Source organism: Malurus melanocephalus, unplaced genomic scaffold, assembly GCF_030028575.1.
Source record: "Malurus melanocephalus ecotype Western Australia unplaced genomic scaffold, MMel_1.1 scaffold_139, whole genome shotgun sequence".
NCBI lineage: Eukaryota > Metazoa > Chordata > Aves > Passeriformes > Maluridae > Malurus > Malurus melanocephalus.
The window spans coordinates 264,746-290,652 of NW_026623371.1; the positions used below are offsets into that span (position 1 = coordinate 264,746).

Consider the following 25,907-nt stretch of genomic DNA (forward strand, 5'->3'; position numbering starts at 1 on the left):
ATGGAAAGCTAAATGAGACAGTGAATAAAAAGGCAGGTTATGGACACAGCCTTGGGGCACAGCCTTACTTTTTGCTGACTGTACACCTTTAATCATATTTTGGTGTGTCTTAAAAACAAACTCATTTTTTTCCTTATGAAGGTTCAGAGAAGAATACTGCAGTTTTCAAGGCARCAAATTCAGAAATAGAACCAAACCAGAATTCATGCACATTTTCCTATGAAGATCAGGGAGCTCTCTGCTTCAAAGGGCACAAAATAGTCWGCTCTCCCTCCATCCTGGTTTTGTTTCTAAAAGCAGTGAAGCCTCCTATCATATTATCAAGAAATTTCRTTGTTTGCTCTCAGGCACGAGTAACTTTCACCCAGACATAGGGCTACTCATTTGTGTTACTTCTTCTAATAGAAATTTTTTTTGAGAAATGAAAGAAAAAAATTGCAAGMAGCACTCTGTTCTGGTTAAGAGAACCACATCCATTATCAAAATATTTTCTTTAGCTTTATGATAACTTGACAATACTGTGTTAAGCAGGTTTTTAAATTCATTAATGTATCTCAAATTTGGAACCAAAACTAAAATAATAATACTTGACTCATATGTGGAAGGAATAGATCTCTGTCCTGTGCYTAAATTCTTAGGTGGGACAGAACTGCTTGGCATTTTACACTTATTCGTATTGTTTAGGAACAGATGATATTTAAGAACACGTAAGTAATTTCTCATGAAAAAAATACCAAATGACACTTAACTCTAGGTGTAGCTTTTAACAAGTAGAAGAGATCAGATACCTTGAGGAGTCGAAAGGCAGTCATCCAGCACATCCTGCTTTGCTCATCTTCAGCACACAACAACCGCAGTTCCTTAGTTTCATTTCTCACTCTGTTGGGCTTTAAAGTATTAAAAGGAAGTCAGCTACATTCATTAGAAAACCAACAACACTGTAAGCTTACTGCAGGGTAAAGGCAGGTACAGCATTAGTCTAAAGAACTAGCCAGAAAAAGCTMCCACCACACTGAGTTAAAGCTCAGGAGAGGCTGAGCATGTTCTGAAAGAAATCACTGTCTCAGCTGGGCCCAACAAGAYAAATGTTGGTGCCTCCTGACTTTCAGAAGCTGGGCTCGATGATCCTWGTAAGTCCTCTCCAACTSAGCATATTCTATGATTCTATGATTTGAAATAACCTGTAGTCTTAGCAGTTTATAGGAACAAGGTATTCAGGCCATGTTAAAAACCGGACCCAGGCACTTAGTTTTGTTTGTTTTGGTAGTTGTAGGGGTGTTTTTTTCCCAAATCTGTGAGAAGTTTTATAAACCCCCATTTCGAGATGAAGGACGTAAGTTTCTGTAACTGAGGGTAGCTGRAAGTTTGCTTCCATCAGTTCAGGATCTGTCCTGCAGCCAGCCTCTTTGATGCAAACCCTTGTTACCTAGCTCTGGAACACCTGCTAGAATGGAGCCTATGTCACTGCTTTCCTAAAATCAGCTCCTAGCTTTATTTTCTTCTCAGAAAATTACACTTTTCAAAGCTTTGAAATAATTTCCAAATGAATCTTTCAGCACAACAGTTTTAAAAATCTTCAAGGGCAACTGGYTATTCTTATATTCAATTTTCCCATAAAGTCTTTCTCTTTATAAATAAAGGCAAACGTCTGGCCCACAATAATGGTAAAACACCACATCAGAGCTTGAYTCTTTGCTGCTATATAGTTTTGCTGCTTGCTGTCCACAGAAACTTTTCTATTCAATTAGACAACTCAGGAAAAGCTTTCATCTGTGAGGTGAACCAAGGCCACCTCACAAGCACACCATGCTTCGGCACCGAGCTGCTCTTGCACAAAAATTTCCCAAACCAAAGGAGCACCAGATAAAGTGTTAAAAGTGTCACATAAAATGATGACAAGATTCACAGGACATGCCTGCCAAATGAAAGATGTTAAAGATCAAGTCCTCGTGACAGAAAAGGCTTGCAGAAATCCCATTTAGCTGGGGGTGGGGGTGACTCGGAGCTACCAACACCGTCTGGAACTTTGGAAGAACTCAGTAAGAACATTTACCTTTATACAAAATCCATACTCTGCAGGGGCATTGTACAACTTCTTGCCTGCTATCAACGAGAAGATATTGCTGTCTTCTAGGTCAGCCAACAATTGCAAATGTCTTGGCTCCTGGGGAAATAAMGTGTTTTAGCACAGGTAAGTGAAAGGTTTTGGAAGATGTTGTGCAAGCTCTGCAGTCTCTCAAGCCCAGCCTCCAACAGAGGGCAGTGCATGAACACTGCTCCTCTCCCAGGCAGCCTCGAGTGGACACGGCAAACACCCCTTAAATATCAGCACAAGGTGCTCRGTACAGGAAGCTCACAAAATACTTMTGCAAGCACATCACATTAAAAATGGCCTGGACTATTACATTGCTCCAGAGAAATCTGAAGCTTAGCACAACTTCAGTGGCCACAATGATGTTGCCTGGCTGGTTTGTTTTTATTTTATTTTATAATGAAACTGGTACGGCTGTGTTCATGCATTGAGAGCCCAGGGATTGACTGTCATTTGATCATGCCTTACTTATCCTGTTCTGTGGAATAAAAAAAGGAAGCACTACGTGGAGATTTTTTAAAAAACAACAAAAATACCCACTGTAAAAGCAGAAAATGCTTTCACATGCTAGTACTGTGCAACTTTTTTTTTTAATCTTACCTTTGAAGTTCCTTTTGTAGAACAATAAAGTCCTGATCTCCTCAAACACATRAACAGTTTCTTCCATGATTTCCTACCCAGCTCTTTCACATGCAAGAAACCTTGAATTTCAGGGCAGCTACTGGAGTTTAAAAAGTTCTGTTGGAGAGGAAAATGTAGATAAACATTGTATCCTATGGATGATMTATAAAATTGTCACTGTATTTGCAGAACAGAGAAAAAAAGGGAAAACCACTTTGCTGATTTGAGGCACAGTTCCACACTAGGCTTAAACTGACCTAGATGCTTAGTCTGATTTATGATCAAAATGGATATTCCTGCTCCTCCCAYTGCATCTACCTGGCCACCTCCTCCTGCCACTGACACCTTCCTATTCTCTGYCTCAAGACTTAAATCTCAAAAAAGCTGTATCCCCATTCGTCTTGCACTTGGCCTCAGGGAGAGAAAGTTAGCTTATTAATGCTTAGAATAGTATCTTGTCACAGCAATTCTGGCACATTGTCTCACTTGGAAATATTGGGCAAAATCTCCATCTTTATCCTAAAGTTTTCGAAAGGAAAGACCCTATTTCAGGATTTCAAGTTGTCCCCAGACAAGAGGTATAACAGACAACACAATATTTAACTGAAAATGAAATGTAGAGCAGTCTAGTAACTGCCAGCAATTATACCAGACTCCAAGATTCAGAAGAATTTAAGTTCTTGTCACACGAAGAGGAACCACAGAGAGAATAATTTGATTTGCGATATATCACAGGAAGGAGGCATTAATTATGGTAGGAGAACTGATGGATTGCTCCCTTATTACAACAGGCCAGATTTTTAAATTACAGAGGCCTTGATCAGTTAAAAGTTAAATGCCAAATTAAATTCAACAAGTATGAAGAAAAATGGATAAACCTGGTTGGCCTAGATGCCTCTGCAATTCTTCAGCCATGTGTTTTGGTTTTATTTGGTGGACAATGCCCACAGGAAACAAACCAAAAATAGTGCCCCGTATCAGAATTCTTACTCGCTTTAAACACAATTTTTTTCCAGTCTTCCTTCTGCTCTCATCTAACAGAATAGGAAAGAACAATCAATTTTCCTGCTATTTTTACTATGAATCCACTTCTCAGCTGTGAAAGGGAAGACCAAAAGAAGACTAGATTCTTTCTGTCCAGTCAGCTCAAACAAAAGTAAACTAAGATTGCAAGCTTTTTTGCATGTCTAAGCCAGGCTAAGACTAGGGATAACAGATCCCACTGGTTTTAATGCTATTGTCATGACTACAAATWCTAGCTCTCAATGCAGAATATGATATAATGAAATGATACTTAATATTCTTCCCTGTTACAGGTGTAATTAAAACTAGCAGAATTTCTTAGTGTTTAACGTGGCCTCGCATGCAACATGCTAAATGACTACTAGGCTGCAGGTTTACCTTCAATAAATTACAACTGCCATTGAAATTCTGAAAAACAGTTGTACCTTTTTTAAAAGAAAAGCAATATTTAATATAAATACTTTAACAAAGACAGTTTTTTTAATGGTGAAACAATGAACTGGAGAGAATATACTCACTGTCTTTCCCCCACCCTCTTGTATCGTTAACCCCCTTAAGTTATGCTTCTCCAGGACCTTTCTGAACCTACCTAACAAGGTTGCATGGTTTCTCTTCTGCTACTACTATTTAAGTTGCTCTCAAAACTTTTCCAATTTCAAGAACATCTTGCTCTTTTGGGGAATCCTGCTGCTTGTATTAACAGGAACCTCAATTCTCCACTAAACTACAGGGAAAAGGGTCCAAGGTGTGAAGACCTCTCTTTCGACCAGTCTGTGGCAATGCCAGTCCATGCCAGTTTTGGTCCCTGATTACAACCTCATTGCACATGATTTTCATTTGTTATTCCAGAAATTGGCTTGATTTTTTTCTTGTTTCCCAGCTGAAAGTGGATGCTAATGTTTTAAATTCTTTTCAGTGACTGTGGAACCAGAATTTAACGGACTTCGATATGGCTATGCGACAAAAGGAATGCACTCATTCAAAAGACAGTGGAAACTTGTCTTTAAACAAAAAGTCAGTGCATATTTGCAAGCATRCAAAATGACAGAAACCGAGCTAAAATCAGTTATTTGTACATATATATATTCTTCATATATTTGTGCTTCTGCTTTATAATTTGTTTGTTATTCATGGCACTGTCTTCCAGGCACCATGACCTTTGTTCTTAATGCAGTATTCTTTTAATAAACTGCGTTTTAATTTGCCTTCAGAGCTGAATGTCCACAATTTGAACAAAAAAGTGAAATGAAGAAGACTTAGACTGTGGGGCTTAGACTGGAATGCTAAAATGGAGAGATTAGAGTGAATCAGTTGCTGATGAGAGAGGCAGCCCACCCTTCAGCACCATCCTTGAAGGCCAACCAACTGTGCCAACACCAAGGCTCCATTATGAGCAAGCCAGAAACTCTACAGTGACACCAAAACTTCAACGTAACTGCAGCGCACATGCCACACCCACACAGACTGCACAACTCTACCAACACATATGAAAAGGAACACACCCCTGCAATTAAACCTAGGGAGCTTTAAATGGGATTACTTTGCATATACTGTATACAAATTTCTACTTGCACTAACTTCTTAGGGCATTATTTCTCTATCCTTAAGAGTAACTAGTTGSCTGAACCACGAGAAAGTTGGTCCTTATTGTTAATTCTTGCCAGACACAAACATAGGACACAAAAAGCAAAAGCAAAACCTCTCATCATCTCAAACACATCTTCTAATATACACTTGCATTCTAGCACTTTCTCCTGTGCTGTGATGTGGAGTACAGAAAAGTACTTCTATTCTGCTTTTTATAAAACTGTATTTGTTTTGCTAGAAATATATCTGCCAAGACTGTTTGGGAGTAATACCAGGTGGCCAAACCAGATACCCACAAAGTAAGTTGAGTATTAATGGAACAAGTATGTAAGACCATAGCTATGAATACTTTGTGTTTACAATTTACACCTTGATGCCACTGGGTAAAATCTTTGTCAGATATTTTCAACATTAGCCCCATATGCTAACTCACTACACTGGTCTTTGACCAGCTATTTTTCAGACCTTTGAATTCCCTTCCTTCCTTTCTCTCAAGCCCTCCCCCTCAGCTCCAAAACTTTCTTTATCCATACAGAWAATTTACAGTACCTGCAAAAGTTGTGACTGTGGGATACTGCCATTTGTTTGCTGGCACCAGGCAACCATTTGTTCTGGAAAGAAATTCTAGACATAAAAAGAAGACAATTGGAAGTCACATTATTTTTGAACACTCTTGCAGAGAACCAGTGATGTTTCCTTCAAGTCATTAAATTTTTTTCAGCTATCACTACTAAATCAGTTTGGAGATCCCCTGACACAGAAAGTAATACTAGGGCTTTTCAAATGCAGTTCTTCCCTTCCTTCTGCTCACCAGATGCCCATGCAGACAGATTGTGGATTTTTAAAATATCTGATGTGCAGTATTTCGTAAGTGCCTTTTCCCATCACTTCCTCTTCTACTAAGGGCTTTTGGGGATCTCTAACAGCCTCTACTTTCTTGGGAATGAAAGGATGAATGGTCCTGCAAGTTGAGTATGCAGTGACTCCTTGCTTATTGCATCAATGTCTTGACTTCAGATTTATTCCTCCAGTTTCCTTTTCATSTGTTATGTTTTAAAATGCCTGCATAATTTGGTACACTGAATTTACTATACACAGCAATGACATGAGATCATTCTTGAAGTTTTTAAACATTATTTGAAGCATGGAGACATACAGAAATGCCTGAAATGAAACAATGTCTGATTATACCAAAATGAATCACAACAAAAACATTTCCAGTTTAGAATATTTGTCACTCTTCAGGCAATACAAATTTCAGTCTTTAGGGCATAAATAGAAGGGCTGAAGAGGAATCACCCTTCTGCCAGGTAAGTTGCACAATGAATTATGAAAGCTAACATTTTCCAGCCTCCCTTGAGTAGAAACAGTGCCATATGGCAACAGCTAATGCAATGGATAGGGAGCCTTCGCATTCTTACACCAAAAGAATGATTTATTCTGTGATTGCAGGAGCCTGGGACTCAATGCCAAGCATTCTGGGTTTTACTCCCATGCTCTGTTATTAATTAAAATATACCACATGAAACCAATGCGCTAGCTCCTATGATACCAAAACTTCTGTACAACGCTCAGATGTTCGTAAGTTATCAGATGGTGAGATCAACAGAAGTGAAAAACTAGGAACACTCCATGTACAGAAACGTTTCACAGAGTAAGTCAAGGCACAGACTCTGCAACAAGCACCAGCAGATGACAAATGTACATGCAAGCACACGTGTGAGGATGCAGCAACTGTGCACTTGCATCTTTGAGGAGAGGAATTAATTTATCACCCACAGYTCCTTCAGCAGAGTTTAAACGTGACCTTGCCTATCTTTTTTTCTTCTCACACCACAATTGCCTGACTGACACAAAATCTGTTCTTACCTAACCACCTCTGGATTACCCTTCCTCAGTTATCTCCATGGGTTGCACCAGCTGACATTTGTTCATGCCAACAGTCTGCTCCAGCATACTTGTTAGATAAAATGTGAAAAATCATCCCCCATAAGCAGTTATACAGTAATCAGTTTAAAATTACAGTATTGGAAGGTTCTTACAAATCCAGGAATAGGTATAGCTATGGCATACAGTACTTTTCATGCATGGATATACATCGAGACACAGAGAGGGCAAGCTACTGTGATCAGTAAATAAGGCAAAGCACACTAGCGAAGCACAGCCACAGGTGAAACACTGTTCAGTATATGCAACAATAAACTGGAAACTCCCTTATATGGAGTAAATGCTTTAGGGGCTGCTCAAATGGGTTTTGGTGTTTTATTAATTATTACTGTCAGAAATTAAAAGGTTTGGATACTGCATGTTATGYGATCAATTTGCTTTGAATCAAGTAACTTTGAAGATAATGAGTAAATTGCCCTTAAGATTGCTTTTCTTAAACCAATGAAAATTTCCCTRTCTTGGTCACTCTCCAACATAACTACAGACATTTTGAAACAAGTATATTTGGTAACTTGAAGACACTTGCGGTTTTTGAGATGGGAGGAGAGTACAAGGAATTTAAACATTGGTTAAAATTTATTTGGAAAAGAATTCTGTTAGTTGGTTGCATACTTTTTTTTATAATAGATGCTTAAGACACAACAGTGCCCAGCAATGTTATTGCAATCCACCCCCCTGTGGTATAAACAACTAAGTAATGAAACTCACCATGGGATTTTTGAAAAATTCATATTTTGCATAATTCTTCCTGAACAAAAATTTACTTTCACTTCCCATTGTGGACTCAACTTGAACTATGAGCTCATGATCTTCCAAGCATCTCTCTGTGGAAAAAGAACACGACGTTAATACACAGCCAACCAGCAAGAGGAATGAAACCAACTAAGAACAGAAGTAAAACAACACAGTGTAATTCCATTACATTTTAAGAAATTAGCAAAATACATTCTAGATTTCAAACCATACTGCCATGAGGCAATACTTCACTTTGTAATGTATTACAAAGTTTAACATTTTATGGTGGCGTTCTTCAAGGAATTCCTATTTCAGAGCTTCCTAAAGCACAGACTTTAAAAAAAGGAATAGATTTTTTTTGTGTGCAGTAGATACAATAACACAGGCAAACCTCTTTCCTTTTGGCACCAGTTGTGTGCTGTGGAACTGGCAAGGTGGACAGGCTTAAGAGAGAAAAAAGTTACAGAAAGGCCACTGTTAGGTCTTGAACTATCACAGAAATACAGTGTTGTATTTGATCACACTCTATAAAACCAGTTCATTTCAAGGTGAACTTCGGGCCTTTATTGTAGATCCTAGACAATGGGGTTTATTATGAAAGAGGTCACAGGATCTACTTTACAGGAATACTGACAGAGACAAATGTTTTGTACACATGACAGGGCAATTTTCTGCTCTAGATTTGGTTACAAGGTAACTCCCCATAACCAGCACTTCTCTGGTCAAAAGAATGGCACATCAAAGCATGAACAGATAGCTTAGCAAACCCAGTTCACGGAAAGCAGTAACTCGAAAGAAGGCAACTGGCTAAGTGTGCACTACTTAATGAACTCATTATCTTGACAAGTCTTCAGAACTTTCTGAGAAAGTATTTAGGCATTTTTCAAAAGTTTTAACTAGTCAGTGCTTTCATGTCTTGTATAACACAAAATTAAAAAATTAGGTCAAACAGAACATAAATTTTGCAAAGCTTTAAACAAAATGCCTGCGACTTGCTGACCAAAGAAGTCTAGAGAGTCCCTTCCCCACTCTGTGTTCCTGCAACCCTTCACAGTAAGAAATGTCAGGTGCCACCCAAGCTCTCTTGGGGTGTTTTCAGGATAGAAAGCAAGCAGTCATTATCATCTCAAAAAGAGCAAGCTCTTGAATATTGCTTGAATCACTGAACTCAGCAGATTAATGTATGTTCTTTGATTGAAAATTTAACCKATGACTGAATGATCCCATCTTTTTGACCTGCCCTCAGGTTCTCAGTCATCACCAGCTCATTGATGAYTTCAGCATTTACTATGCATTTGCGATATCCAGCCTTGCTATAGATTGTGTTTTCAAAGGGTTTAATGTCGAAAAACTTCCACAGTGGGCTGCTCTCAAATAAAGAACTGCTTCTTAGTGCATCAGGCACGACACCACTTTTAAGGGATAGCTCTTTGATGGGCACAAACATGCTGCTACTGGTCGTTGTTACTAAAGGACATTTTGCACCCCCTCAGCATTTGTCACCTAAACCTACATGTTGTCTAGGGGCTTTGCAGATAAAGTTTCAGGTATTGCTGATCTGTTGCTACTGTCAGTTTTAAGCAACTGGTAAAGTCAAATTTCCTCTGCATTGTGATGAGGACTGTGGGTCTATGAGGATAAAGGGYCTATTTTTTAAATTATGCTTCCTCCAAAAAATATATAATAACATTAGTATGAAGCTTCATCATAGTATGAASCCTGAAAGACCACATGTCCTGTTACTGCCTGCTTCTGCCACCACTCAAAGTTGTGGTCTTTGCCTTCCTAACACACTGAAAACTGCTTGTCAGGGACAAACTGTTTATTCTGTTCTGAGGAAATGAAGTATAGATGAACATTTGTCAATTGGTTTTGTATTTCAATGTTTAGTTTGTGTAAATATACCCAGAGGCTGTTTCTCAGATCTTTAGGCAACTGACCTAGATGTATTCTGTTATTAAATCAAGACCATTTCGAGATTCTGTGGTGATACTCCCACTGATTTAATATTTACATTTTCATTTTGATGGTCAAAGCCATCTTAGAGGAAAGGTGCTGCATTTCATAGCAAGTGCATGTAAAAACAGGAAGGTAGTCCTGGTCAGTTTGCTTCACGGAAATGGTACACTTGGGAAGCCCTTGGTAATTTGCACTCGGTTTGTACAAACGGGATGAACTTGACACACTGGCAACTCAGCCTCAACCCTGCTTTGAGCTTCCTGCTGCAAAACCMGAAGCACAGATGTCAGCCTGTTGAGTTCAGTTCAATAGGTCAGTCTGTCTTCAAGTGGCATTGCTGTTGAAGTGACCAGAAGCTTGTCCTTTCAGTTTATCTGATAGGCTCCTCTACACGCTTCCTGGAACAGACTTTCCTCCCACCCCACCCAAGTTGCTCTGTATTATTATCAGAACTTCTACTGACCTATAGCAGTGAYAAAAATGGGAAAAGGAGCTTGATTCCATAATGAACAACTCACAGGCATGGCCCAAAATTCTCAATTAGAGAATCACTACAAATGACAAGTGGACCCCTGTATGAAATAGCCCACCCTGGTTTTGCACTTTAGCAAGCACTGTGTTTCACTGTTCCACATTTAATTAATTAATATTAAGGGAAATCAGTGCAAGTAAAAGAGAAAATCTAYGTACAAAACTGCAGCAATGCTTTCTTCTAATCCTCACATATTTCAGAGCCCTACTATATTCTTATCTGCTTCAACTGTGTTAAGTAAGATGTACAGTCAATTCTGGAGCTGGAAAAATTAAGTTTGTAGCAAGGGATTCTACTCTTTCAGTGTCCAGACACATACTATCATGTGAATGTCTTCACCATTATTTTTTCTGCTCATGTCCAATATAGAGATCTCTGTCCCCATTCTAAATTTATGATAGTTAAGCATGGAGTAGAACATAGGGCGAATATCCCATTTTATGAACAGATTAGGTATACTTATAGTAGCAAATGAAACAATGGGACCAATCCAAGTTTCATAGACTGCTTTAATCTTGACCACAACATGCTTTAGACATTAGTGGTACAYTGCAGCAGGAACTACTTTCAAATGGCAAATTGAGAAAATTGTCACACCACTGCTTCCAGTGAGAACACAAATATTTAGTGCAGTCCAATAGCTGCTAAAAGTTACGTGCAAGCACGCACAGTACTTGGAATATACTTGGCTATGCATGCAAAGTAAACTGTCAGGTGAGGGTTCCTTACAAAGTGGGACCTAGAAGATAATGCGATGATAAATACATAGCTGGCTTCAAAAACTGCATCTTGTCCTCAGTCTGCCCAATCGTAAAACAAACCAGTTGGTTCTGCAAACAGAGCTCTTTTGGAAAGTACTATCAGGCAAAATCAGGGAGGAGAAAATGAAGATAGTGAACTAAATGAAGGAACTCCTCTCTTTTGGTGGGCTTCACGACTACCGCCTACAGCATTAAGTCAGCAAGGATGCATTGTCTAGGAAATAATGTCTTCTGAAAACACAGAATTCTGAGGGCTCTTAAACCATTATTTCTTCTCACACTAAGTATTTATTGACCATTGTTTCATACTTAAGACTACCAATCTTGTATCTAGAGGAACAAATATGGAACATCAGACACCTGATGATAGCTTCACCCAGGCTGCAGAAAAGATTACTGCCTTGATCTGACAATCTCCGAAATATAGAAGAGCATTTAGGCTACAGAGAAGCTAGAAATAAGCAGCCAAATAATAAAAAAATCAAACTGAAAACAAAACTGGTGGAAGCATGGGATTTAAAGTTTATTGGCTATGTTRTAGTACATACTTTGGACTCCAAATTTAAGAAACTGGATAATGATGCCTCCTGTTAAATGAACTCAATTATTCCCTGTTCTGTCCTCATCCATTCAACTATGGGAAATCTGTATAATTACATTTTATTAGATAATTTAAACATTTTTTCCTTTGTCTCTTGGCCTTACACCCCCGAAGGTTGCCTTACTTCTCCACTGTGTGGCCTACAGGGGACAGCCCTGGAGCAGTCCATGCGGAACAAAGTTTGGTGRCTGCTGAAGCCCCAACCTGCACACCCTGCTTCTCTGGGGGCCCACTTTGTGCTTCAGTGTGAAACAGAGGTCCAAGGCAGGCAGGTCCCTATGTATATAAATGCAGCCTGATAAGTATCTTGCTCTTTTCCCATCATTGTTAATTACCAAGTTATTTGTGTGTAAACAGAAGCTTTTGATTTCCTAATCAGCCTCCTGCCCGATTCATTCAGAGATGTCACACACCAGAGTTTGACAGCACAATTAGTCACCATGGAAGCTATTGTGATGTCACAAACACCGAATTGTGGCATCATTGAATGAATCTGGCAGGAGAAGGATGTTGGTTACAAAGGAGAAGGCTTCTGTTTACACAATACCTTGGTAATCAGCAATGATGGGAAAGAGAATATAGAAAAAGAGAGCCTGGTAGTTTAATGAGCATTGATAAAACTGAAAATTTGTGAAGGTTTTTAGCAGCGCATGTGGCATATTAAGCTACGGAGATAAAGGTTCTGTAATTTACACCTTAATTCTTCACCTCATCTATGTCCTCAGAACTGAAAGTATATCAGAGACATAGACCAGTGTGCGTTTCATTTTAATTTTTTCACGCATTTCTACATTAGGAGAGATAGCAAAATTATAAATAATCAGGATATCCTATGTGTTTGGGGTTTTTTTTAAGTGTTAGGCTGCAGAGCAGTGAATTTATTAGCGTTTACAGTATTGGTTTAGGGTATCACATTTCCAGCAAATCATCTCCTTTTTTTATTCGTAAGGGTTCTGAATTACATTTTTAGACATAAAACCCCCACTGTTAGCTACAGATAGCATTCACAATTCCAGTGCTGGCGATTGCAGCTTATGATTTGTCTTCCTCTGCTTTCTGGAAAAAACATTCCCCTTGAAGTATATCGACTAATACTCCAAATGCTACACTTTCTAAAGCATTATTGTATGCTACAGAGAATTGTAGATAGCATTATCTGAGCAATACGCTGTCGCAAGCTGCACAGCAGAACCCTGCAACTAATCAGTGCCACAAAATAACAGGAAAAGCAAGACTGAATAACATGAGATCCTTTCAGGTACTGTAATTAAACCAATTCATGGTGTTATTTAATTCCCCACGGTTCTTCCTCTTGCTGCCTTCTTGAAACTGTAACCATGACACCTTAATTTCAATCAGGTGGAAAGAGCTGCTGCCTGGAGAGCAGATACCACCGCTGGTCCAGAAATTGCCAATGGATTTGCGGGTGGTGCCACCATTTTTTCCCTGCCTGAAGTCAAGTTTAGCCAACCCCCTCCCCCACCTCAGCATGTCTAGCTTTCATAAGCATTACTGTAGGTATGTAAGGCTGAGTCTGTTCACCCAGGTCTCCCAGCTGGTGATGAGCCGAGCTGTTTCACAGGACCGTACTCTAAGGATCAAGCTTCATTTGCCTAAGCTGTTTATTTGCAATAGCTTCAGACACAGCAAGGTAGCAAGAGAGCGCTAGCATGAAGATTAGACAATTCTTCTTTTTATAATAAAAAAACCCAGAGGATGGAAAATAAGGGAAGGACTTTAAATGGCTTAAACGCTTAACACATCAAATTGTAATACACAGAAAGCACGTATGTGACTTCAGCTAATTGTACAAATAAAAGCACTGGAAAAGAAAATGTTCCGCCTAGAAGCACATTTATATGAATTACACATATTTTATGTTCCCAGGTAACCATGCCACCCCTTTGACCGTTCCCTACCTAATCCTAGGTGAGGGTGATGCTCCACTAGAGTCCAGCTGTTATCATCCACACAATGACTTTTGTAAACGAGCAGCTGACAGAGGTCCCTGGCTGTCATGTCTGCTAGAATCTCGACCACTTTGCTTGTTCCATCTTCACTAAAGACTTTTACATCCTGCAACATAAAGGGTACACTTACAGATCAACAGCTCTGAACATAGGCAAACCACACAGCTACTGTAGAAAAGCATCATCCTCTTGGTGTGAGGGTTCCAAGCACCTTGGCAGCCAGGACAAATGAAATGGATGATTCACTTTATAACACTTTCTCTCAATGCCCCCTCGACCTATTTTCCCTCCCCCTCCCCAACACCTCCCTGCACTGAACAAAGATTCAGCAGGATTAATATGACCACGTACACAGGAAAAGTGAGAGAGCAGGTTCTGTATAAAGCTGTGTAAGGTAAGCAAACGTGAAACAATGTCGAGAGAGTACTTCGAGCAACAGTGGGCGAGAGAAATCACATCCAGTCAAACACACACAATTTTTGTTGCGATCCCATCGGAGGCCTCTGAACATTCACAGAGGARCAGGCCAAGACCCCGAAGATAAAAAAATGGCTCTCTTGTTCCCCACCAACTTTTGATTGTTTCATGTGGGGAAGTCTCACTTGCAGTTTGCCGGCAAATCAATTACCTAGCACGGTCCACACATTTCTCTCCCTGCCCTGCCTTCTCTTTTGATCCTAGCTTGAAAGTAGTTCGAAACCAAATGTGCATATGCTGCACATCCTACATATCAATGGGGATGAGAGAACAAGTCAGGAACCTTCTCCCCATCTCCTGAATTATACAGATGCTTTCCTCTTTGCATTGTTCTGCTCAAGCGAGAGACGCTGCAAAATTATTTCTCCGGGCGAATGTGCAGGTCCCAGATTTAAATCAACTCCGCGTTTCAAACTCTCCGCATCCGAGCGAGAGAAGGAGAGTCTAACAAAAACCTGGAGGGTAATTCGATATGGAAAATCTTACCTCAACGGCACGTAAAAGGCAGCAGTCGGAAGAACAAGATGGCATTTTAAATGGGGATTGCCTCTTGAGAGTTAGTTCTCTGCCTCCGCCGACCCTCTGCAGCCTGCGGCTGGGCGCCCGGGGTGCCGGCGGCGTCAGGGGCGGCCGTACCCTACCTGTCACGTAGCCCCTGCTATGGGGACTGTTTCTGGGGAGGGAAACAACTCTGCCAGAGCTCCACTCAAAGGGTTACACGCAATCTTTGCGGTAGTGAATCAAACCACACTGTGCAGACCAATCCTAGCCCTCCCTCCGACTGATGTAATCATTTCCCACACACTATCAGACTTCCAAATTATTCCCGCCTCCCTCAGCGCCCCCCCTCCCCTCCCCAGAAAAAAAGAAATTACAAAGGAAACGTGTTTTTTTATGACGACCTTAGGGCGGCCGAGCCCCCTGGGGCGGCCGCGGGGCGGGGTGCGGGGAGCCCGGCACGCGTGTGCTGCTGCCCCGGCGCCGGTGCCGAGCCCGCCCGCAGCCCGGCCTGCCCGCGCTGATGTCATCGCCTGCAACTTGGGCACTTGAACTTCTCCGCCGCCGCTCCCCGCCCGGCCCGACCCGCTCCCGGCTCTGCTCCCGGCTCCGGCTGCGCTCCGGACCGCGGCGGGGCCACCGGGCCGGGGGCGAGCGAGCACGGCCGGCGCCGCCCCCGCCCCCCCGCTGCTCCCCGGTGCCCCGGCTAAGCRCAAATTCGAGCCCAGAGAGGGAGGAGTTAAAGCCTCATCCAGCCCAAGTGACTCAAACCCGCGCGTTCAGGAAACGGCTTCATCTGACAGCAGGGATGAGCCAGCTCTTTCAGAAGTGGGCTCTGGAGAGGAGAGGAGAGGAGAGGAGAGGAGAGGAGAGGAGAGGAGAGGAGAGGAGGGGGAATCCCGGTTGCTCTGGGGAAGGCATGCGTGCTGTGCAATGTTACGGCTGCGCTCCTGCCAACGCTCGGCCAAGCCAGAAGCATCCTCGAACACGCAGGAATTTGTCGGGCGTGGGGGTGCCTCCGTTTTTTGTCCTGCGGGCAAGTCTCTGTTGTGTCACTGGCCCCGTGTCGCATCAGAGTCCCGCATGACACCCGCAGCGGTCCCGGTCYGCTCCGCCGCTCGGCAGCGCGCCCGTGGGACGGGGAGACACGAGTGGATGGATCCCGAGACACSCCGCAGGCATCGCACTGCAGTGTCCGAGCGGGGAGCGCAGCTCTCGTGTCMCCTCCCACGGCGGGCAAGCACACCGAAAAGCCAGTGTGCAACAAGACAGAAAGTAGCTATTTTGTTTGTTTTAGTGGGGAATGGGAGGGACTAACACCCACTTGATTTTTTTTTTTCTTTTACTTTTTATAATACTGCCATAGATTGGAAAGGAGTGACACGACTGAAAAGTTGGTGATGAAAGAATTCCTTTTTACTTTCAGCTTACTCTGCGCACGTAACCGCACTTTCTGCATTGAAACTAAACTATTTTGGATGGATTTCCTGCCTCGGGAACCAACCTGGTGACATCATTCATTCATTAGTCACGAGAAGCACAGCCCTGCACTCTCTGCCTCAGCTTTCACAGGGGAGCCCGAATCAGGAACACGCCACAGCAATCGCCACTTTTGCAACACCTGGAGGACAAAGCCCCTTCTTTTCCTGTCCTGCTGGGAACAAGGCAGTGATACAGGACAGGCTGCACCTGATCACTGTCAGTGCCAAGTCCCAGAAGAGAGGCAAAGCTGTTCTGCTGAGGGTGCCTTTCCAGCCCGTGCAGGTGGAAAAGAGCTGTAAGACAACCACCACACTTTTCTCTGCTCCCAAGCATGGAAAGCCTTAATGCCATGAGACCTCTGGAAGAAAGCTGCAGCTGTCTTTTATGCTCATTCATGCTGTGCTCTCTCGCTATGAAGTAAAGGGGTCATGGGTACGTGTCCCGCCCTCCCCCTCCTTGCCCAGAGTTGGAGTTGATGCCGATGCCGGCTCCCTGAAGTACCACAGCACCTCAAACTACTGGATACCCAATGCTGCATTGGGATGTGGGACTATTGRAATGCCATGTTCCAGATAGCCAGATAGCCAGGCCCTGTAGGCAGCACCTGCTATCCCAACACCACAGCCACTATGGGAGCTGGGTTACAAACATGGATATGTTCATTCGGGGGACCTGTCAGCCCTTGGGGTTTTAACAATGCCTTTAAAGCCCAGGGATGGAGGGCAGTGGGTGGGCAGCGTGTACACAGCAATGAGCACTGACTATTAATAGTGCTGGGCTCGCCATCAAGGACAGTGCAAGGCCATGTATCACCACTGACATCACAGATATAAAGCACTGCATCAGGAGGGGATGTCATGRCCTGAGCTGAACCCTGCCCCAGGGGACAGGAGAGAGGCAGAAGTGAGATGAAACCCTGTGCCTCTGCAGAAGCAAGAGTGCAACAGCCCCTAAGAGGCTTACATGGAAGGTAAGGGGATTTTATGYCCCTATACAATGCTGCAGAGTTATGACGTATAACCACAAATACAAAATCAGCTTGACGATAAAGCTTCACCTCCAACTTTCTGACAGTTTCTGTGAGTAAAGATGCAGATAACAGTATTCCTGTATCACAGAGGGGACTGAATTTGAAGTCGATTGGTCAAATCCAGCTCTCACATTTCCTTTTTCTTTCTTCTTTTTTTTTTTTTTTTTTTTTTTTTTTTTTTTTTTTTTTTTTTTTTTTTTTAAAGTACCTCCCACTTTAGGATATTAAGAACTCCCTATTCAAACTTCTTCCAGCAGAAACACTGTTTCACTTGCAAAACTGATTTGGAGCTTATTGTCTACAAAGGAAAATGAAGCAGGATTCATTTGAATAAAATACTCCAATAATGAAAACACTTAGCCTGATGAGAGGTTCAGAAAGTTAGTCTGACACTTTTGCCCTGCATTCCCTTGGAGAAATGCAGTGAAATGCAACAGCAGACTGCCTGCAACAGTGATTTACAAAAGGCCCTAATTACGTCAGCAGCACAAGGCACCTTCTATTCAAAATTAAGGTTAAGAATGCTAAGCCAACCAGAGCACTATATTGGCTGAACATTCAGTGCTTTACAGTGCAAAGGAGCAGATAACAGACTGCACCATTGTTCTGGGAAGAAGTCTTCCCCCAAGCTTTTCTTTTCTTCTTTTTTTTTTCTTTTTTTTTCTTTTTTTCAAAAGACAAAAAGACTTTGAAAATTAAAAATTTAAGATCACATTAATATTCATCGCTTCCGTGGTTTCATATAATGGATTGCATATCTTGAGTATCTTCATGGCTGTTTCATCTTCCAGCCACAGTTCCTCRACCTCACTGCAGTATTTTGTGTGTATCAAGTAATACAAATATTTTAGGAATGTGGAGGAAAAAACCCAACAAAAACCAGAAAACCAAAACAGTCATGTGATGATCACATTATTTCTTCTTCATTTTTCTATCTGCGCTATTTCTTTCCTTTTTCTTCAAGACAAAACCTATGCCTATACACAATGATCACAAAATATCATTTTTTAAAGTGATGTAATGCTGAAAATCCTCAGTGGCAAACGGATCTACATTAACATTCTACAATCTGAAATTAAACAGTGTAATCCATATCAGTGCAAACCAACTTCCGTGATCCTGGGTTATAACGCCAAACATAAGAAGAGGGCACCAGTTATCAGAAAGCCCTCTGACTGAAATCTAATAGACAGAAGGTTTCAGTACACTAGTTCTTCAACAGTTTCCCTTTATAAGAGATGGACTTTAGAGACTTCACAGAAAGCCATTAAAATACACTGAAGAGTCATTACTAAGAGCTGCACAAACTGAAAATCAGTCCAGCAAGTTTTGACTTCCATCCCCCGATTTCACTCACCAAGACTGTTCAGACATGAGAATCATACAATCAGTGAGACAAACAGAAGGAAAATGGAACTGAAACATATGCATGTACCTTGTACAAGCAGCAGAAGCTATTTATTGAAGAAGGCACTTATGTACCAGACAGRTACTTACTGTTTTCATTGGAACCCTGTTTTGATGAGAGCTTTTTTCCAAAAGCTTTCCATAATCAAAGCTTACCAGCTCACAAGAGCAGAGTCAGAGTCACTGGAGGAATGGGGAAGCTTTCAATTAGGATCGGTCAACTCAAAGCTGCTGAAGACTCAAGCTCTGCCTGCAGGCTACTGTTGAACTGCTATTTGCCTAGTTGAAAAAGCAACAAATAAAGGAAGGTTTTGCTTCCTAAAGTTACAAACCTTTGATAAAAAAGGCCTCTAAGCATCCTCTGTGCACACCTGACAGGCAAGCAACTTGGTCAACCACATCTACAGCCAGTCCCCTTTCATTTGCCCATCTGCATTAAGGCAGCTTTATAAGACACAGGACTTTCAAATGCTACAAKGAAATAAATATACAGGTCTACCCTATGTCTCTTTTTGCCTTCTCTGTTGCACTGCTCATGCAGGAAAAAGGCCTTTCAGACAAACAGCCATGGTAACAGCAATACATYGTGGATAAGATCACTTATACACAAGGCAACAGACAGCAGTTCCTTAATAAGTACTTCCTTATAAAAGAAAAAAACCCTGTGAGTTATTTGATCATTGCTTCTTTCTCCCCTACATATACACAGAAAACCCTTGGAAATGCTGAGGTTAAGGTTCTCATAGCAACATTAACTCTCTCCTCTGGCATATRCTATATTTAGGTACACATTTAAAAGCCTATGAACAACAAATCAGAACAACTGTTGTACGATCAAAATCTTAGTCTTTGACTTTCATATTCAGAACAGCAACCTCAAAAAAATCGCACAAACCCCCACTTTAGCTAGCCATGTTTCAAAGCCTCATTCTGTCCCCCTTCACTGGGCTATTGAATTTTAAACCCATTTCCAAGGGTCAGAGGAAATAAYCTGACTTGAAGGGGAATCACAGTATCATCTTATGTTCAGTGGTCATCAAAACCAATACTAATGTCCTAAACTCCATGAGGGTTGTACCAGCAAGAGAGGTTTTGGCAATTGCAGCGGTGTGGGCAGAGAAAGGCAGGGCAGGGTTAGCACCAAATTGAAGTCAGCATCTGTATTTAGAGGGTTGGCTCTTCGGAACCCATCACGTATGAATACCCAGCCAACATGCACGCAGTAATTTTAGAGAGTTACATTCCTTCTGAACGTAAGGGAGAGAGATGGAGCAACTTACCACCTGAAGCACATGACAAAGACTCCTGACTCTGGACTTAAGTGGGATGTCATAAGCTATGTTGGCTGAATTCAGGCCACTGTGGTGATTAATCAAGCTAACGTCTCTCTGCACTATTCACATCATGGTTTAACCCCAGCCAGCAGCTTGGCCCCACACAGCCACTTGCTTACTGCCCCCATTGGGATGGGGGAAGAATTGGAGGGCTTGAAGTTAGAAAACTCAGGGGTTGAGACAAAGTTTAATCGGAAAGTAAAAGACATGCATGTGAGCAGAGCAGAATATGAAATTCATTCCTCGCCTTCCATGGGCAGGCAGCTGTACAGCCATCCCCAGGAATGCCCATCATGCATAATGGTGACTTGGGAAGACAAACACAATCACTTCAAACGTTCCCCCCCTTGCTCCCGTCCTTCTTCTTTCCCCAGCTCCATATGCCAAGCATGACACCAAATGGTGCAGGATTTCCCTTGGGTTAGTCAGGGTCAGCTGTTCCGGTGGTGTCCCATCCCAGCTTCTTGTGCTCCCCTCCCCTCCTTGCAGGAGCAGTGGGATGAGGACCAGAAAAGACCTTGCTTAGCAGTAACTAAAACATCCTTGGAATGATCAACACTGCTTTTATCACAAATCCAAAACATGGCCCCRTACCAACAACTAAGAAGAAAATTAACTCTAYSACAGTCAAAACCAGCATAATTACACATTGCAGTTGTTGACATTCGAGCTTAAAGAAACTAGCAAAGTGTGTTATRCTGCATGTACACAAAGCACATTTAAAGGAAAATATACAATGAGCACATCTGGGGTATTATTAAAGATTAAAACAGAAATATTGCAACAACAAGCCAAAGCTTTTCCTCCTTTAATTCAAAACTGCATGTGAAAATTGTTATTTGTTATGCAGGAACTGAATTATCTGCTTCTATCTTCTCAAAATTTAAATCTAGAAGTATTGCTCTCTGTATAGGTTTATTATTGTATAGCAACTGCATTGAAGCATCTTCAAAAATCTCAGCTATTTACATACAGCTGTGCAATATACTCCGAAGGACAGACTGTGCAGAGCACATTTGCAAGACATAACCATTGCCTGCATGAACAAAAGATTTATTCCAGTATGTGTGCACATACTTAGAGGCTGAAGGTTTGGAAACTGTGAGTTGCTACTCTGTAATTTCCATATTTAAAAAAAAAATAGAGGAATGCAGTTTTAAGTGATACATACCTACATACAGACTACACATCAATTTTGTGACAGTATTCTCAAAAGCTGTTTCAACTCTTTCCCACTTTGGTTTAATGTTCAGATGTTCAGATAGATCATTTGACCTGTTCGACATTTTCACATCTTCCCACTCAATTCCTCATTTGCCTCTCATTTTTAGGTAAAAGAAAGGAGAAAGACTAATTCTCAATCCTCCTAAGAGTAACAATAAGCCTTTATGAATTTTGCTGAAGCTTCAGGGTATCTGCAGAAGGCTGGAAGAGAGAAAGCTTGAGAAGCAGTTTGTGTAAGCTTTGAAAGTCCACACCAGCAGGAAAGGAGTGCAGCAACAGCCAGCTCACTCAGTCCTGGATCTGGGGTCCAGACTGTTCCAGCATTTTCTGTTAGTTTTGACTGTAAGTCTGTAAATGTGCTCCCTTCTCTCCACACAGCTCCTCCTAACAGCAATTGCTTTTTATGTAAAAATCTTTTCTGGTTTCAAGATCCTTTACATACATTAAAAAAAGACAGTTACAGACACTGTTACACTCCTTTGATTATGTAATGAAAGGCATTAAATGATGTTGCTGGCATTAACCTTTACCTTTCATATATTTTATTGTGCAATTTATCCCTAGATAGTTTGCAATTCTCCTCAGCTGTGCTTACAGAATGCATTATTTATTGTCTGAATCTGCTCCAAGAGACAGGTTCAGTACAAAAGTTCTTGCAAACACAATTTGAATCACTAACAACCCTAGAAAGTGTAATACAAAGAAAAACCATAATAATTTCTTGATTAAATCCTTAAGTAACCAAGCTAGTTACTGAGTATTTTAAATTGCTCTGCCACTATAAATTACTCTGCAGAAAAGGAATTATTACCACATCTTCCCTGCTGCACAGGCTTCCAACCACAAGAACCACATTAATTTGAAGCTTGGCAGAGGGTGCAAGAAGGCTCCAGGGAGCAGYTTCCCATAGGATTTAGGAAAATGGTACAGGTCCTCAAGATTTGGATGGTTCCTTCTTTCCCAGTACGATTCTGTGACAACTGCAGCTGAGACCCTTGTCATGTAGGACCCAGGCCACCCTGTGAGCCAAAAAGCCATTTCAGCACAGGTTTCGGCAATGTGCAATTGGCTTCTCACTTTGATTTATGACTATCCAAGTAGAACTTCTGAACAGGTAGCCAAAAAAATTCCCACTCCCTTGCATGCTTTTCCAAGGGGAGAGGAGCAGAAAGGTTGCAGAGCAGACAGCAGGATACCTTTAAGGGCTGCATAYACACAAAAACCTGGCTCAAGCACTCTTTGCATGTACGGGTCCAGCCACACATTAGGAAAGAGACCAGAGACTGCTTTCAAAGAAATCTTTGGAAACTGACGATTAGTATTTGAAAATATTTGCATTTTTAATGCATGGGAAAACCTTTGGGGCAGTGACTGTTACATGATAAAATGAGACCTTGGAATTTTGATTGTGGTTGATGTAATAACAGAAATAAAAGAGAACAAAACCAGCAGCCCGACAGTAGGGGACAATGCCAAATAAGCTATATTTGGAGCRTCCAGACACAACAAAACAAACACTKTATTTTAAGAACAAATAGTTATGAAATTCGTGTTGCAGAAATGCATTCCAGTTTACCTAGTCTGGTAGCAAAGGAATCTAAGCAAGCATAAGATGAAGAGCTGACAGAAATTGCAAACTCAGAATGCAGTACAAGGGAAGACAAAGATAGACCCTCTTCCCACTCCTCCGTGTTCCTCCAGCCTCCCAAAAAAGTAATCACAAGGAGTGAAAAAGCCAAGGATTTAAGGATTTGTGAATCTGTCCCACAGTGCTTGCAAGTGCAAAGTTCCTAAGGTTTTTTTTCTGCATCCCTGAAGGCTAAAATGAATTAAAAAAATAATGAAAGCCAAGTTCTTAGCTGAAGCCCCAGCTCCTAGACGTGCTAGAATTGACTACAGCAGCATAAAAAGGCTTTTCAGAGACAGATACAGTGGTGCACTAGATAAAAAAAAGAAGAAAAAAAATCAATTATCTATCTTTACAAGAGTTCCTTTATTCCTCACATACACACACACATCCTGATGAAGCAATGACATCCCAGACCAGGAAGTTACACTAAAGATGCCAGGAGAGAGGGGGAAGCTGGAAAGCAAAACAAAAGAAACTTTTTAAGAAAAACTCCTAAGAATTCAAGAGAAGAATCAAGTAGTGTGTATCACATGAAGACAAAATACAAGGGCTACAACTAACCTGAGTGTGAAAATATGAAGATGAGAACAACTTCAGGCAGTGAAAAAGATAATGGAAGCTACTGGAAAAAAAGGGCAAAACACAGAGAAAGACTCCTGATGAAAATTGGCTGTAAGCTACAGGCACTCAAGGAATGATGACCATTTAGAGTATAAATACCCAATGAAATTTACAGGACAACGGCTTCCATGTGCTGAAAATCCCAAAAGCTCAAGCACATCTTGGAAATACAAATTTCCCGCACTCCAACAGCATCAGGCGCAACCCACAATCGTTTTTTTCCTACTCAGGCTGAGTTCATACTGCTCTGACAGCAGCAGCAGGGTGCTTTATAAGGAGAGGGTGACAGGCTCAACTCCAGCAGCATGGCAGAGCATCCCTAATGCCCGGCTGTCAGCTGCCTCCGCGCCGTAGAGTATTCAGCAATATTGCTTCACTTCCCGTCTCCCAAGCTACCGGCTCTGGAAGCTGGCGATTCCAAGCAGTGAGTATCAGCTAATTGTTGCTGCCTGCAACGTTCAGGATGTTTTATGGGTCAGTTTGTCACATGCACATAATAAATGCTTTTAACAGAGCTGCTCACATTGGGCAGGGGGGGCTGTTTCTGCACGACTGTGTAAGCATTGATTGTGTGGCCAGAATTAAACCCCTGCAGATCTTTACCCYGGAAAAGTTATGTCAATGGAAGAAGAGAGCTTATGTTAGCCTCTCCCCAAGGCATGTATAATTCTCATTTTCACCCATTTCTTAAATRGGAAGAAAACTGTTCCATGAAATTGCTCTGCTGTTTAATTTCTGGTAGATTTAAGTACCAGAGGAAAACAATGGTGTGATATAGCAAAAGTTTCCAGGGCTGATATAAGATATAGGGCTATGGCACCATGATCAAGCTGGATAYTTTCTCTTGAATGCAGCTAGCCCCATACAAATCTCACCCCCTTCTAACCCGCTAAGAATTATTCATTTTCAGGGAAAGGAAGTGAGAAAAATATTGGCATAAATCCCGAGACAACAATACAAGGGATTTATTAGCATACCATGTCTAACTACCCCACTCCAAAACACCTAATGTACAGATCCAAGGGATTTTTCACATCTCTCACTGCTCTGCTTCACTGCTGCACCCATCCATCTGTGTGCACTACGGTAAGACCAACTCTCGAGTCTAAGCAAGCATCTCTAACTTATCTGTCTCCGAAAGTTCCCTCTCCAGGGCTTCCTCGACACCACTTTGCACACCCCTTCCTCTGAGTAGGGGTACCCCAAACAAAAAAACAAACACAAAAAGCCCCAYACAACCCAACCCTTCACTTAGCTTACAGGGACAAATTCCCTGCTGCCATGGTTACCACTCCAACTTCTCCTGTGAAACCAGAAATAAAAAAAAAAAATTAAAAAAAAAACAAACTTCCCTGAGAACAGACGGCTATATGTTAGCTCTCCCTCCCCTCACTCATCATTGTTAGCCACTAAATCAGCTACATCTGGCATATTTAATTTGGACTAAATAAAATGTCACTAATTAAAAAGATGCCGAACAAGCAATCCATGACATTATAGAAACAGCTTAGTATTCAGCCTATTATGAACTGAAAGGAATCAACCAGTTTTTACCAAAAGCTGAGAAACAAAGGCAACTAAATGGTCCTCTATACAATCCTACTCACAACAATGTCCTCCAGCTCTCCCCTATCATCTACATGTACTGAGGTTTCCAGGCATTAATTCCTGGAGTAGCAGTGGCTCAAAAGTAATGTAGTTAGCTCATTATAGATTGTATTGTATGGATTGAAGTCTGCAGCATTTATGTCAACTTTTAAAAAGAAGGTTACTTTGCTAAAGCTACAATGAGTAAGACATTCAGCAGGCATGCACACAAGTTGCTTTAAAGGACCCGTGGCCACATAGCAGATGAATGACAACAGCCTCTCCTCTCTTCTCTCATGTTCTCCTGAGTTCTCAGCAGCCAGATCTGAAGTATTACACGCTGCTCCATCCTTCCTCTCTTGCAGCTCCTCTCTTCAGCCCGTTGCTGAAGATTACCACGTCAGCTCTCTACATCTCCTGCTGCAGGTCACAGMGCAGAGATGTGAGCGCTGCTTTGAACCAATGCCCATTCCAGAGCAGCTCCTCTTACCTTRACATCACTACACCCTCCCCACCCCGTCCTTCCCATCACACTACACGCCTCTTTCTCCTTTACAGATACATCATTATCAGTATTCTACTGCCACATATCAAAGAGATTTCAGTGCAAAGCTGCACTGAATCATATAAACCTCTTTTCACAGCCCTTAAATGTTTTCCATCATCTTTTTTGCCAACTGGTAATCTTTCATTCTATCCCTTATGACTAGTTGAATAAGCATTTGAGTGATGTTATTTTTAGTGCCTCCAAGGCTGAGGATTTCCCATGAGAACAGATCATTTTCTAAG

The 25,907-nt window shown here is 41.6% G+C and overlaps 1 protein-coding gene across 2 annotated transcripts in view; it reads right to left on the bottom strand.

The window, feature by feature from the left end:
- Window positions 1-25,907, bottom strand: part of GRB10 (growth factor receptor bound protein 10) — a 141,392-nt gene that overhangs the window by 10,203 nt on the left and 105,282 nt on the right. For both annotated transcript variants that reach the window (XM_057371053.1, XM_057371054.1), the window contains exons 6-11: window positions 13,778-13,934; window positions 7,979-8,094; window positions 5,873-5,947; window positions 2,693-2,830; window positions 2,054-2,164; window positions 789-887 (exon numbers count right to left, since the gene is read on the bottom strand). In XM_057371053.1, the coding sequence (XP_057227036.1) occupies window positions 789-887; window positions 2,054-2,164; window positions 2,693-2,830; window positions 5,873-5,947; window positions 7,979-8,094; window positions 13,778-13,934 (696 nt within the window). The remainder of the gene's footprint in view (window positions 1-788; window positions 888-2,053; window positions 2,165-2,692; window positions 2,831-5,872; window positions 5,948-7,978; window positions 8,095-13,777; window positions 13,935-25,907) is intronic.